Raw genomic sequence first — 15,871 nt, 5'->3', positions numbered from 1 at the left:
ACTCGACGCGGCGCCGGCGTTCTCCCGCCCCGTCGATCGGCTGATCCTGGCGGCTGACACGACTGCCACTCCTCCGGACGCCTCCCCAGTCCCCTCTTCCGTTCATGCCGCCCTTGCTGACCCCCAATGGTGTCGCGCTATGGAGGAGTATGCGGCCCTGCTGGCCAACCACACCTGGGACCTGGTGTCGTGTCCCCTAGGCACTAACGTGGTCATCGGCAAGTGGCTATTTCGGCACAGACTGACCTCAGACGGCTCCCTCGACCGCTACAAGGCCCGTTGGGTCCTTCGGAGCTTCACCCAGCGCCTCAGAGTGGACTACGATAAGACCTTCAGCCCCGTCGTCAAGTTTGCCACCATTCGAGTCGTCCTCTCCCTCGCCCTCTCCTGGGACTGGGCGATCCATCAGCTTGACGTCAAGAATGCCTTCCTCCACGGCACTCCGACGAAGATTGTCTATTGCAGCCAGCCCACCGGCTTCATCGACGCCGCTCATCTGGATCTGGTCTGTCGGCTAAACCGCTCCCTTTACGGCCTCAAGCAGGCGCCGCCGGCATGGTACAGTCGCTTCGCCTCCTACTTGGCCTCCATCAGCTTCGCCGAGGCCAAGTCGGATATGTCCATGTTCATCTATCGGCGCGGCGACGACATCGTCTACGTGCTGCTTTACGTCGACGACGACATTGTGCTCACAGCATCCACCGTCTACCTTCTACAATACACACGATTGTCGCTCTTCAGTGGGAGTTCGCGATGAAGGACCTAGGGCCCCTTCACCACTTCCCCGGCATCACCGCCGAGCAACCGGCCTCAGGGCCTCTTCCTCCACCAGCGCTAGTACTCCATCGACATCCTGGAGTGGGCTAGCATCTCTGACTGCAAGCCCTGCTCCACGTCTGTCGACACTCAGGCGAAGCTCTCTGAGGACGACGGGCCCTCGATCACCGACGCGACATCCTACCGGAGCCTGATCGGCGCGCTCCAGTACCTGACCTTCTCCAAGCCCGACATCGCCTATGTCGTCGTCCAACAAGTGTGCCTGCATATGCACACCCCGCGGGAGCCCCATCTCACAGCTCTTAACCGGATCCTGCGCTACCTCCGCAGCTCCCTCGACTACGACCTTCTACTCTGACCCTCCCTGATGTCTAGTCTACACCGACGTTGATTGGGTTGGTTGTCCCGACACGCGCCGGTCCACTTCTGGTTATGTCGGGTTCCTGGGCGCCAACCTCGTCTCCTGGGCCGCCAAGCGGCAGCCTGTCGTCTCGCGCTCCAGCGCAGAGGCCGAGTACCGCGTTGTGGCCAACGGCATGGCAGAGGCCTCCTGGCTACGCCAGCTTCTCCAGGAGCTCCACAACCCCCTTCAGCACGCCACCCTCGTCTACCGCGACAACGTTAGCGCGGTCTACCTCTCCACTAATCCCGTGCAACATCAACACACGAAGCAAGTGGAGATCGACCTGCACTTAGTCCGCGAGTGTGTCGCTGCCGGTGACATTCGGGTTCTCAGCATCCCCACCACGCTGCAGTTCGCCGATATCTTCACCAAGGGGCTCCCGTCGAGTGTATTCATCAATTTCAAATCAGTCTCAGCATCTGTACAGGATAGAGTTGCGACTGCGGAGGGTTTACCCGTCTAGGGTTGCCCTTGTAATTACCATCACACCCTTGTGTAATGGGCCTAGCCCAACATCTATTGATATATATCAATCGCAACCATAGTTAGGGTTTCCCATTCCAAGTTCCAACTGATGGCTTCATGGCCTAAACTTTATTATCTATGTACTATTTGTGAAATTGTGTGGTCCACTATTTCAGCATTTAATTTTATTTATATTATTTACGTATTGGTGTTTCTTGAGAAATAGTGTATCAGGGTATCGGCGTATCCATACCATTGTATCAGGGCAACATAGGTTGTTGGCTCCATATTCACACCCACCTAACCGACAGAACACATTTTTTGTGTTTTATCAAAAACAAAATTTATCCATGTAATATATAAAAACCGTAGCAATGCACAGTCATCTGACTAGTCATTATTATACATTTAAGATATTAAGGCTACAAGAGTAGTCTGCCATTGCTGGTTCTGTCATTCCCTGTTCTACCATTCCCTGTTCAGTCATTCCCATTCTCTGTTCTCCTTTTTTCATTCCATTCCCCGTCCTCTCTCAGGCGCTGGCTGTCGTTCCCATTCCCCGTCCTCTCTCGCGCCCACTGCCATTCCCATTCCCTCTCTTTTCCATTCCCATGATTCTGCTACCAGCCGATAAAATGGCCAATAAAGGGACGTTTATAGGGATCGAACTCTGACCAACACACAGCCAACAAAACCCGACCCTTCTAACCAATAGCACTATTGTTCTTTCTTGTTGTACTAAGGAGCTTTCATCTATTTACTAGGTGAACGCCAGCGTTGCTACGGAGTGAACATGTTATGATAAGATATATTGAAATTAAAAGAAATTCTAATTTCAATTTATGTTTTTGTTGTCATCTTTTAAAGTTAAGAATTTTTACATAAGTCTTACACATCGAACAAATCCACCAAGTACATTAAAATGCAATGCTTATCGACCACTCAAGTAATCTGCTCTTGTAACCTAAAGTAACCAAAATTGGGCAATGATCAGCAACCACCTTGTGCTAAGGTAGAAAAATAACAAGCAGAAATTTATAATACATGATATCATGTATTGCATCTGAGTACAAGCACATGTAGGACCAAATAGGTTTGTTACAAGGAAACAAAACGAAGAACTTTAAAAGATGATAACAAAAAACATAAAATGGAAATTAGAAATTTTTTAATTTCAATATATCTTATCATATCATGTTCACTCCGTAGCAACGCACGAGCGTTCACCTAGTATACATTTAAGAAAAGAGAAGGTTTTAGCACCCAAACAACACCCACATTCACATCAAACAATAAGTTTTTACTCCATCCATCCTGCAAAGACATGATTTTAGCAAACCAAACAGGTTATGGAGAAAAGGCATAGATGCCCTCCATTATGCCTATGTGTTTCATGATGAAAATATCGGATTAGCTGTGACATCTCCAGCAGCCCCAGGATTTGATGGCCACGTGGACAGAGGCTGTGAAGAGGGACCTAAAGGAGTGGAATATTGATAAAGAGCTCGTCGTGGATAGGAAGGGGTGGAAGTGTGCAATTCACGCGCCAGAACCCTAATTTGTAGTTTTGTTTTTCCTCCTTAATCGTTTGACCTTTTCTTGTGCCCCTTTAGATCTTGCTGGTTCTTGTGGGTTTTATCTCTTTTTATGTGTTTCCCCGTTTCGTCGTTTTTCGGTTCTCCTTTGCCTTTGTCTCCCTTTTCTTTTCTTTGGGGGTTGAGCTCTGAGGTTTTCATATGGGGTTTCATCTCTAGCCTACCCCAACGTGCTTGGGACAAAAAGGCTTTGTTGTTGTTGTTGTTTGCTTGATCAAGGCAGATAATGAAGGAATTAGGCGCCACACTCAATGTGTGTGGGTGGCTCACAAGGACAATTAATACTCCTAGTAGCTCTAAATCAACTATTTGTGGGACAAATTTCCACTACTAAAATTCAAGCTTGGTGAGAATCTTAGTACAGTTTGATAGCAAACTATAAGTGGTAATACAAGTATGACCAGACTCCACCAGCTGCTACATTTTTCCTTTAATGTCCTAACTCTTAAGAGCTACAAAATGTTTTATATAAGACTTTGAAGAGACAAGCCTACATCTGAAATGCCCCACCTACCTACTTCAGTGCTTGCTACATTCAATAAGATTCAGTCTATTTGTTCACTGGCAACAATGCTTGACTGAGGGGGGCTAACAAGTTTTAGGTAGCAAGGAAAACACTTGAGTATGGCTGTAGGGGCACAACCCCAAAACGTGATCTAGTGCATACAGGACTCAAACATCAAGGGAAAAAATAATACAAGCAACAAGGATATATGGGTATACTAAGTGTCAACACAATAGTGTCAGCTTAGTTCCGATGAAGTGTAACTTTGAAGAATAAAACTACACTTACAAAGGAGTTGAGGGGAATGTATTGATTACCTTAGTTTTCAAGTCATATATTACATCAGCAATGGTGCTATTTTTTGGAAGCCTGATGCTATGAATAACAACCTGGAGGAAGGATATCATATGAAGATATACACACAATACTATAGGCAGTACACCATATGTGTCTGGTAGCAAAACAAACCTCATCCTTCGTAGGATGGTGAAATGCAACTTTCAGGGTTTTTAGGAACTGCAATTCTGGCAGTGGTATATCCAACACTTCATAATACAAGATGTCAGACGTCTGTACCAGATGGCGCTTTAGTAGGAAGTCCAACACATTTGTTACACAGAAATCATGCTCATATTGACCAAACAAAAAAGGTTAACCTGATTGTAGTGGATGAGCATGTCCGACAGATGCACCACTCCTCGATATTTGACGGGCTGTGGTTTAGGTTGCTGAGAGTAGCAATTGTGGGGTGTAAGCCGAATTTTCGCTGGATCGTCCAATTCAAGTTGGCGAGCAACTCTCTCAACAACATCATCATAGGTATGAAGCTTTGACCTTGAGGCATGGAAAATAATAAAAACATATTAGGTGAGATATATATTCGGTTAAACAATTTCAACAAACAATGATGCACAATAAGAAAACTCTCACAATTCCAAAGAAAAATCATCATCCTTTGGTTTCTCCAAAGACCGGAAATGTACAACCTGCAGCAACCACAAGTTACTTCAGGAACATGATGAGAAAGCAGGTTCTAATAACTGCAGGCAAAAACTCAGTAAGGTAAAAAGAGCCATATTGTTCCCAAGAATAAACTATACTGCTGACAAATGAACAGTAGAGAAACTATGCCACCAATAAATACTGATGTGAAGAGGAAAAGAAATGCATGGACATAATGAACAGATGTCCCTTCTGCAGCATATAGTTTGGAGCAATACAATGAGAAAGCAACAAGCTGTTGCATGTGATGCAGCAGAGGCTTGGTTGTGGCTATTGGTAAGGTGGATACACTCATACACATATTAAAAAAAAAGTAAACATGGTAGACTACATAGATCAGTTCCATTAGAAGAGGAAAAGGAACTACAAAAAATCTCACTATATATTTTTCTAGTGACCTAAACATACCAGATCTGTAGCCTAATAAGGAGGATAAGCTCTATTTCAGATTGGTCTCTAATGGAGTGTACTCAGCTAAGGCGTCTCTATTTCATGTGGCTAGCAGCCCTCCAAAAGTGCTGGACTGCTGATCGTTTGAAAAACAGAGGGATGGATCATCCAGAGCGCTGTCTTCTATGTGATCAGGAGCAAGAATCCATCGACCATCTTCTAGTCGGGTGTGTCTTTGCTAGGTGTTTCTGGTTCAGGTTTCTCGAGAAAGTTGACCTCTGATTCCTTGCTCCACAGCTGGGGGATGATGATTGGTTAGGTTGGTGGAAAAGGGCTGCTAATCAGGTCCACGGAGTTGCCGCTAAAGGATTGAACTCTGACCATATTAGGAGCCTGGACCATTTGGAAGCATCGGAACCATTGTGTCTTTGACATGAAGAGGCCTAATACGGCGGAAGCTCTTTTCCAAGGCAGAGCAAGAAGGGAAGCTCTGGAAGATGGCAGGGGCTAAGGGTCTCTCTTCTTACTGCTCCTGTGCCAAGGTTGGTTGCTGGCTTGCCTATGTTGTAGTAGTGGGTTAGGCTTAATAAATTCCTTTATGTTTTTGTGTTTTTGGTTTTTGTGTTTCTGGCCGCCGTAAGGCAGCTTTTTTGTATTGGTCCTTTTGGGGCCTAACTCTTTTCCTTCTCAATATAATGATGAGCAGCTCTCCTGCGCGTTCGAGAGAAAAAAAAACATCTCTGTCATTACTAAGTGAACTTGCATATCATTATATTAAGAAGGTGAACCTAGCAGCATGCAGTGGTGGGAAAGATCAAGTGGCCAGCTGCAAGGTGCTGCTAAAAAGGGCCTCAATACCCTAATTATTTTGGGGTTCTGGGTGCTTTGGAACCATCGGAACCACTGTGTTTTTTTATCAAATCAGCCCCAATTTGGAGGCCGCTATTAGACAAGCGGAGGGAAGGGAGTTGTGAAAGTTAGCTGGAGCCAAAAATCTAGCCCTCCTAACTGTCCCAATCCCTGGACTTGAGTAGAGGATAGCTTGCAAAAGTGTTTATGGATGCCTGACCCTGTACTGGTCCTTTTGGACCTTCTTTTTCTCTTCTTAATATAATGATGCGCATTTCTCTTGCGCGTTTGAGAAAAATAGATGTGGCAGACTGACAATGTGCAATAATAGCTTACAGATGGAAGTATTCTTCCAAGGAAGCTTATAGGGGTTTCTTTATTGGGTCAATTGAGTTTGAGCCTTTTCATATAATATGGAAGACTTGGGCTCCTCCGAAATCTAAGCTTTTCATGTGGCTGGTCGCTCACAAGAGGGTGTGGACAGCTGATAGGTTGCAAAGAAGAGGTATGGATCATCCGGAGAGATGTCCATTATGTGATCAGGATCAGGAAACCTTAAATCATATGTTGCTGGGCTGCGTTTTTGCTAGAGAATTTTGGTTCAAGCTGCTGCTTCTTGTTAATCTACAGCACTTGGCCCATCAGTCCTGTGAAGGGGGTTTTATGGATTGGTGGCAAGATTTGAGCACCAAGATTCCTGGGATTGCAAGAAATGGTCTTAATTCTCTTGCCATTCTTGGTGTTTGGACCCTTTGGAAGCATCGCAATGGCTGCGTTTTTGACAATAAAAGTCCTAGTGTTGTTGTTGCTATTAAAAGTGTTGGTTTGGAGATTGATCTTTGGGTTATGGCTGGTGCAAAGAAGCTGTCCTTGCTTACTGCCCCCATCCCAGGTCTCCCAGTTAGCTAGATAGTTGTAGTGCTGTTTTGGTAGCAGTGTTTTTGCCATGGATGGTTTCATTTATGCTTGTTATTGGCCGCCGTAGGGCAGCCTTTTTTGTACCATGTATCTTGGGGTCCTTTTGGACCTTTATCTCCTTCTTAAATCTTAATATATTTTCGCGCAGCTCTCTTGCGCTTTCGAGAAAAAAAAATTGGAAGAACAAGTATTAGTCTTGTACATACACTACAAAATCGTAAGCAAGTTGGACATACAATACCACACCTGCCTATTATGGACATACTCCAAAAATGAAGGAACATCCGGATATCGCACGGGTGCATCATATTCTGCTCCTGGTGATTTTTGGAAACAAATAATGTCCCCATCTTCAAGCTAGAATATTGAAAGATTTTGGAAACAATTCAATAAATGACCCTTTAATTTGAGTTGTGCATCCCTTTGAATAGAAGTGTATTGACAAACCTGACTATAATGAAAAGTGAGTTTCTTGTCTATAGTTTCACACATCACGTTTGGCTCAAACTTAATTTCCTGCATATGTACCAATGGAACAATTTAAGCACAGTATCCATCATAAGGCCATCACAGACAGAATTAATGCATCTGTATAACAATGCACTAGTGGACAAATCATCGGGACAATAAATTTATCAAAAAAATCAATATTGCCTCAAAAAGCTCAATTTCTTGATCAGGGGGAAATCCAGCCATTTCGTTTAGTTTTGCCAGGATTTCTGAAGGTTTTCCCAAGGCCTTCACAAAGAGCCTCCCCATGAAACTACATGCATGAAACAGCTCCATGAGTCACATGATAATATCATTATTTTAATGAAGAATAAAGAAGCAGTACTTAGGACAAGATGTCAATGTTATCACTTAAAACAGAAGATGTACCAGAGTTCTTCCTTTTCTGGGTTGTAGAATTTGAAGAAAAGAAGAATATCTTCCTTGCCCTTCTCAGGAGGAGGGAGAGGCCGCAAATCCTAAATGAGTAAATAAAGATAGGTAAGGGATCCACAGCTGAGTGCCACAGCAGATACTATAAGCAACATGCAGAACAAGAAGGAAGCACAAATCAGGTGTATCACTACCAGCCCAAGTTCTACTTCCAAAAACAGCTTCAACTCAACATTGTGTGCCTTATTTGATATTTCTCTCAGTTGCCCCACCTAAGTAGGGAAAGAAAAGAATGAGATATATTCACATAAAACTGAAATGTAAAAAATAAAGGAAGACCAAAAAATGCAAAGGTTCCACATAAATAAGTGCAAGGCTCCACAAAGTTCTTTGGAATTTTTCTATAGCATCTTGACAATTAAACACAACAGATTGGGCTACTAGTTATTTTTCTGGAAGCAAATTATTTCATATCTTCATATGTGTGTGTGTGTGTTACCCCAACATTTCTGCCACTGCTCCCCAGTCCCCATAAGCTTGCTCCTCGCTTTGCTCGTTGTGTCTTCCTCGGGTACTCCCTTGACCACAAAGAGTATCGGTGTCTTGACCTCGCCACTCATCATTTCTTGATCTTCCGTTACGTCACCTTCGGCGAGACGGATTTCCCCTTCTCGACTACCTCCCAACCCCCCACTACATCCCTTCCTGACTTAGATTTTCTCCAGGATCCTGACTCTGTGGCGCCTTCTGGTCAGTCGCCGTTTGTTTTTCCTCCTGCAGGTCCCCTTACACTGTTTCAGCCGGTGGCCCCGGTGCCCTTCGTGGCTCCTGCGCCCCCAGACTCCCTTCGTGCTTCCCCGCCGCCCCTCGCCGACTCGTGAGCCACCCCGTCGCCACCAACTGGGCCCCTAGGCCCTCGGTGGCCCCTTCTTCAACATCGCCCCGTCTCTGGGGCTCTCTCTGCTAGAGTTACTGTGTTGTAATGGGGTCTTGTGTAATGGGCTTAGGCCCAATAACTCTATTATAAATACATCAACCAACCTTGGTTAGGGTTAGGGTTTCAGCTCGGGTTCGCGATGATCTTCTGCTCGAGGAACTCACGACTGCGGGCGCCACCACCATTGATGTTGCGACGGCTCTCTACAGTGCCAACCACGCGGGCAGGCCTAGCGAGCCCCTCCTACTCCTCCAGGGGTGTGCCCTCCTGTCTGAGCGCTCCTCCATCGTCATCTGACACTCCCCGTCTGACTACCAACACCGGTGGTGCTCGACGTCGTCGCCAGGGCGGTCGCGGCAGTGGCCCGGGTGGTCCGCCAGCAACCTATGGCGGCGACTTGTGGGCGTCATTCTACAACCCGTGGACCGGCTCCATCTCCATGTGGCCTAGACCGCCTGCGAGCCCTCCGTCATCGCGTTCGACCGCGCCACAGTCGGCCTTCTATGCTACTCTGCCCTTGTTAGCGATACCGACGCATTCGGCCCCCACCTTAGCTCCAGTCGGGCCTACTACCTCCCTCGCCCTCCTCTCTTGTGCCTTCGTGGGGCCCATGAGGTGGCTAGGTGGGACAGCAGTCCCTTGCTATGTCCTTCAGCACGATGACCTTGGCTCCGCCCACCTCAATCTTGGACTGGGTTGCTGACTCTGGTGCCTCCTACCACACCACCCCTAACGCCGATACTTTATCCACCACCCTTCCTCCTCAACCCTCTCTTCCTTCCTCCATAGTCATCGGCGATGGGTCGGTCCTCGCTATCACCTCAGTAGGTGATGTGATTCTTCCCGACCCCTTCCGCCTCAAGAACGTTCTTGTTGGTTGTTGCTCCTAACATTATTCAGAGTCTTCTCTTCGTCCGTCAATTCACCACTGGTAACTCTTGTCCTATGAAGTTTGACCCCTTTGGCTTTTCTGTGAAGGATCTTGCTACCAGGACCCTTCTCTCGCTATAACAGCTCCGGGTCGTTGTACACCCTTCCGCTTCCTCGACCTCCACCTCGCATGCCTTGACCGCTGCTACGTCCTTCACTTTGCATCGCCGCCTCGGCCATCCCAAGCGTAATGTGATGTCGAAGTTGTCTAGCAGTTCTATCATCTCTTGTGGTCGGGGTTCTTTTGAGCATTTATGTCATGCCTGTCAGTTAGGTTGACATGTTAGACTCTGGACAAACAAAAGTTTCAATGAAGTACATTGGACGGCAATAGCGAGGATGGCGGTTCCGCTCCCCTCCCCTGCTCCCGCCCCCTCCCCTCCCCCCGACGCTTTGTTTCTCCCACAAACCACGTCGGCGTCCACTCCGGGCCCGGCGGCCACCGTGCACCTGCCGGCGTCGGGGCAGGCGTCGCCTTCTAGGTCGGGCGGGCGCTCCCGTTTTGAGCGGTGGCGGGATGCCTCCCCATGATCGGCAGACTCCGATTCCGTACCCTGGAAAATGCTTACGTCCAAGTCGTTCTGTGAAGTGGTTGCGGCTGGCCGGATGGGTACGGCTCCTGCTCCTGTGGCGCGACCTGTCTGCATCCGGGAGAGATGCGATTCCGGCGTCCGGAAGAGGTGTGTGTCGTCGACGGGCATAGCTCATGTTGTTCGGAACACAGAGAAGCCAGAGCAGCTAGTCGATGGATGGCAGTTGGTGGAATCCAAGCAGTCAAAGCGACGCCGATTGAAGATGGAGCGGCAGCGTCAGAGACGGCCCGTCCCAGAGGACCTGGCTGGCAGGTGCTTTAACTGCCTCTCTCAAGATCACTTCGCCTTCCAGTGTACGCAGAAGACGAGGTGTTTTCGGTGCCGGAAGCAGGGGCATCGCTCCTTTGATTGCAGTCTACTTAAGAGGCCGGTGAGGCTTGAGGCTGTGAAGGTGGTGGTAAATAATAGTGCTGCCTCTCGACCTGAGACTAAGATCTCGGTTTGGAGGAGGATCAATCTTCTGGAGCCAAGTACGACCAGTGGAGACAGACTAAGGGAGCAGCCTCGACCTGAGACACGGCTCTCGGTCTGGAGGAGGCTCTCTTCGTCTTCAGCAACCTCTGTGATCAAGGTAAAGAAGAAGAGACTGGTGTGGAGAAGGAAAGACAATCAACATCCTCCTAGAGATTCAGGTATTGTTGTTCGACACTAGGAACCATCAACAATGGAGGGCGACGACGGAGGCTTGATTTCACATGATGTTGTCGGTGTCCAATCAAAAAGACAGCGGATTCGCAAGAGACGGCGTAGAACCAAACCGATTTCTGATTTGGATAAGCGCCCCGCTGGATCGGTGTCGCCTGCTGAAGATGATAAACCTTGCATCTTGAGATGGAGTCAGCAGATGACCAGAGCTGAGGATGATCTACAGAAGGCAGTGGTGATTACTGTTATCAGCGATCGTGAGAAAGTACCGGTTGAAGAGATTGTTGAGTTAATTGCTCCTAGGCTGGAGCTGGATGAGGGGACACTGATAATTCGGCAATATTCCCAGTCAAGTTTCATTCTCTTTCTACCTGGTTGTGACATGGTGGAGAGGCTGGTGGGCAATTGGCCTTTTCTCAGGGCAGCCACGTTCACAATCACCTGCAGGAAATGGTCCCGGTTTCTGAACTCCAGGGGTGCTGTGTTACCTGTCTTGTTGGACTTAGAGCTTCAGGGTATCCCCATCCATGCATGGGAAACCATAACTGTGGAACAATTGCTTAATCCCTTTGCTAGTGTTCACCAGGTTCACCCTGACACCCTGGAGCTAAAGGATGTGGCTGTTTACCGGTGTTCTGCTTGGTGTTTAGACCCGTCCTTGGTGCCTGCTTCAAGGGAGCTTTGGATCGTCGAACCTCCCTTTGCCGTTGATGGGATGTCTTCTGGCAGGAGAACGCTGATGTATCCAATCTGCATCACATTCTCGTCTGCCCCACGGAGGGATGGATCCGATCCTAAGCTTCATGCTATTACTTCGGGCGGGGATGGTTCTGGTCACGTGCAGCAGGGATCCCCTCCTTTTGCAAGACCTCCCCATTCGAGTGGGAGAAGGGGAGAACATCGTCATTCGGGACGTCTCTCAGTTCATGAGCGTTTGGGCCCAAGAGATGAGAACATGCAGCAGCGGAGCATTAGCTCCGGGGTGGCAGTTTCAGATTTGAGGAGAACTTTGGAATCTGATGGGGGGACCTTGTCTCCTAGGCTGGTAGAGATGACTGATGACAGGGTTCTTGATTCACCAGTGAAGGCGAAGCAGCTGAAAGTTTATTTTCGTCAAAGATTCAAGAATGTCCTAAACCTGGAGGAAGCTGGAACTCCCAATTTTGTCACTGTGCTTCCTCCATCCCCTACAGACGTGGCAGCTGCTGACACAGATCCATCTGAGTATCCTGTTTCAGATGTTGACGCTGTGTTGGCAACTCCGTCTAGAACATTAACTTCCTCCCTGTCTGATGTGGCAGCAGCACACGCGGCTCCGTCGGAGGCTAATGCCTTAGACGTTGATGCTGAGTTGGCTGCTCCATCTGAGGAGGACATTTCAGCAACAACACATGCTGAGTTGGCTGCTCCATCTGAGGACCCTCCAGCAACAACACAAGATTCTGTGGAGATTTGTGCTCAAGAGCAATTCATCAGCAGATTGTCAAACCAGATCACACGCGTATTACCAATCCCAAAATCTGTCAGACGTCAGTCCTCTATCCCCCTAGCAGTTCCAAGACGCAGCCGACGTGTGGCGGGGGTTGGAGTTGAATTTAAAATCCAGGATTGGGGAAAAAGATCTAAGAAACAAGCTATGGTGGCTCTAAATATTATTGAGGACAATGAAGGATTCAGCCGTCAAGCTTTAGACGACTACGCCAAGCTCTTCAAGAATACTCTTTCTCGTAGTCATGTGCAGGCTCTTGCTGCCCTTTTTGGGTGGTCTGTCCTAGATAATTTAGAATATATAACTGGGACTGGGGATATTACCGCAGCAAGCTTTTTTTAGCTGGCGATGTTGCTGTTATTGTTTGTCGATTTACCTCTCATTGTTTCTACATGGATCCGGAAAAAATAATTGTTTGGAATGTTAGAGGTCTTAATTCTCTAGCTCGACAGAATTCTGTTCGTGAGCTCCTTAATTGTTATGGAGCGGATATAATCTGTCTTCAAGAAACTAAGATGGCACAACCTTCTCCGCGTGCTCTCCTCTCTATGTTGGGGTCTGATTTTACCGGTTCATTGGCCCTGCCTTCTAATGGTTCGAGGGGTGGAATCCTTATTGCTTGGAGACGACACTTGGGGATAACTGGAGCTACCAGGACAGACATCCATAGTATTTCTGTGCAGTTTTGTTCAGTGGAGGGACACCAGTGGTGGCTTACTTGTGTGTATGGACCTCAATCTAATGATGCCAAGATTGAATTTCTGCAAGAGCTGAGACATATTAGAGCAGCTTGTCAGGGTCCTTGGATGATTACTGGGGATTTCAATCTCATTTTGCATGCCGAGGATAAAAACAACTCGCATATTAATCGGGCTATGATGGGTCGATTCAAAAAATTGGTAGATGATCTCGCTCTTAAAGAAATTCCACTCCATGGGCGCAAGTTTACTTGGTCTAATCAGCAGAATCAGCCTACTCTTGTCAAACTTGATAGAGTCATGTGCTCTATTGATTGGGAGGAGCTGTTTCCTGGTGCAGTGTTACAAAGTGCGGCTTCTGAAGATTCTGATCACTGTCCTTTATTATTGGGTCTCAAAGATTGCAAAGGTGTTAAAAGGCGCTTCCATTTTGAATCATTCTGGACGAAAATTGAAGGGTTCCACGATGTGGTGCACAACGCCTGGAATTCGGTTCCTGTTGGCCACTGCCCCTTCTCCACTTTTGATTTAAAACTCAAAGGGACAGCCAAAGCCCTTCAAGGATGGAGCAGCAAGAAGGTGGGGCACATTGAGACTCAACTGCATCTTGCTAGAGATTTGATCCATCAACTTGAGATTGCGCAGGATGGTCGTATTCTGTCTGTGTTGGAAAGGTGGCTGTTAAGTAAACTGAAGAAGCTCGCTCTGGCTTTGGCCTCAACCAAGCGTACCATTGCCCGCCTTAGATCAAGAATTTCTTGGCTCAAGGAAGGAGATGCAAATTCTAAGTTGTTCCATTCCTTTGCACGGTACAGAAAGAAGAAAAATAGTGTATCCAAGCTTACTGTTGGAAATCAAGTCCTTACTGCTCATAACGACATAGCTGTAGCAGTGGATCAGTTTTACTTTGATTTAATTGGGGCTAGTAAAGACAGAAATATTTCGATTAACCTTGAGGCTCTGGAAGCTGCTGGCACTCCATCTCCAAATTTGATCGAGTTGGACAGCCCCATTACTGAGCAAGAAGTGTGCAATGCTATAAATTCTCTGTCCTCTGATAAATCTCCTGGACCGGATGGATTTACTGGTAGATTTTACAAAATTTGCTGGTCCATTATTAAAGAGGATCTTATGGCTGCGGTGATTGCGATTTGGAACAGAAAATTTGATAATTTTCATAAGCTGAATTCTGCTTTTATCACTCTAATCCCAAAGAAAGATAATGCTGATCAAGTCAAAGATTTTAGACCTATCAGCCTTGTTCACAGCTTTGCAAAACTAATCACAAAGATATTGGCTTCTCGATTGGCTTCAAGGCTCAACGATTTGGTCTCTCCAAACCAAAATGCCTTCATTAAGGGTCGCTTTATCCAGGATAATTTCATGTTGGTTCAGCAGACGGCTAAATTACTTCATCAACAAAGGCATCCTTGCCTGATGCTCAAGCTGGATATTACTAAAGCTTTTGATTCGGTTTCCTGGCCCTTCCTTATTGAGGTCATGCAGAATCTAGGGTTTGGGCAGATCTGGAGAGATATCATTTCAGGGCTGCTTCTCACTTCCTCTACTCGAGTGTTAGTTAATGGTCATCCGGGAAGCATAATTTCTCATAGAAGAGGGCTGCGACAGGGGGATCCTCTTTCTCCGATGTTGTTTGTGCTTGTCATGGATGTGCTTGGTCAACTTGTCTCTAAAGCAGATGAGGAAGGTTTATTACAACCTCTTTCTACTAGGCAGCTTCAACACCGGGTTTCTCTTTATGCTGATGATGTGGTTCTTTTTTATTAATCCCGTGGCAGAGGACATGACTATGGTTTCAGACATCCTTCAGCTTTTTGGTGAGGCTTCTGGTTTATATAATAATAATCAGAAATCTAGTGTCTACCCCATCAGATGCCATGAAGACAATTTAGAGATTATTCAACAGTTTTGGCCCTGTGAGATATCTAGCTTTCCTTGCAAGTACCTTGGGCTGCCCCTGTCGTTACATAAATTAAGAAGGGAGCAGGTGCAGCCCATTGTGGATAAAATAGCTAATCAACTACCTCGATGGAAACCTGATTTGTTGACTAAAGCAGGAAGAAGTGTATTGGTGCAATCTGTTTTGACAGGGGTGCTGATTTATAGTGTTATGGCTGTAGACTTGCCTTCTACTACTTTGAAGGACATTGATAAAATTCGAAGAGGGTTCCTTTGGCGTGGTCGTAAAAATGCCATGGGTGGCCATTGTGCAGTGGCCTGGGGCAGTGTGTGCAGACCTCGAGAGCTTGGTGGATTGGGTATTTTCAGCATCACTGAACTGAGTTGGGCCCTTAAAATGCGTTGGGCTTGGCTGCAAAAAACTGAGCCAGGTCGGACCTGGGCATCCCTGCCTTTGCATACCCCAAAAAAAATTCGAGAGTTTCTACAAGTAGCCTTGTATTCTGAGATTGGAAATGGAGCTTCTACCCTTTTCTGGAGTGATCGATGGTTGGGTGGGCAACGGATTGGGGATATCGCTCCCCGACTTATTGAGACCATTCCTAAGAAGCTGATTAACAAAAGGACAGTTCAGGAGGCGATCGAGGATAATGGCTGGATTAATGATATTCATGGGAGTTTATCTGTTGGTGCACTTGCAGACTTCCTGCGTATTTGGGATTTGGTGGCACATGTTGATCTGGACCCCCATAAGGAGGACAAACATATTTTTCGGTTGGCTGCTAATGGCAAATATTCGACTAAAGCCGCTTATGAGGGGCTCTTCATTGGATCTGTGGACTTGTGGAGTTTGAACCTTTTGAGCGGATTTGG

General features: G+C 46.9%; 1 protein-coding gene across 24 annotated transcripts in view; it reads right to left on the bottom strand.

The window, feature by feature from the left end:
* LOC100381748 (Ubiquitin carboxyl-terminal hydrolase 13) overlaps positions 1–15,871 on the bottom strand; it is a 47,563-nt gene that overhangs the window by 14,827 nt on the left and 16,865 nt on the right. For 19 of the 24 annotated variants that reach the window (XM_008679280.4, XM_008679289.4, XM_008679283.3 and 16 more), the window contains 9 exons: positions 7,981–8,058; positions 7,784–7,872; positions 7,559–7,667; positions 7,352–7,420; positions 7,151–7,261; positions 4,676–4,731; positions 4,402–4,579; positions 4,214–4,315; positions 4,063–4,134 (listed from right to left, as the gene is read on the bottom strand). In XM_008679280.4, coding sequence (XP_008677502.1) covers positions 4,063–4,134; positions 4,214–4,315; positions 4,402–4,579; positions 4,676–4,731; positions 7,151–7,261; positions 7,352–7,420; positions 7,559–7,667; positions 7,784–7,872; positions 7,981–8,058 — 864 coding nt within the window. The remainder of the gene's footprint in view (positions 1–4,062; positions 4,135–4,213; positions 4,316–4,401; positions 4,580–4,675; positions 4,732–7,150; positions 7,262–7,351; positions 7,421–7,558; positions 7,668–7,783; positions 7,873–7,980; positions 8,059–15,871) is intronic. The other 5 variants (XM_020551632.3, XM_035967026.1, XM_035967024.1 and 2 more) reach the window with 1 other exon arrangement.

The sequence above is a fragment of the Zea mays genome, chromosome 4 (genome assembly GCF_902167145.1).
Source record: "Zea mays cultivar B73 chromosome 4, Zm-B73-REFERENCE-NAM-5.0, whole genome shotgun sequence".
NCBI lineage: Eukaryota > Viridiplantae > Streptophyta > Magnoliopsida > Poales > Poaceae > Zea > Zea mays.
This window is presented reverse-complemented; position numbering and strand designations above follow the sequence as displayed.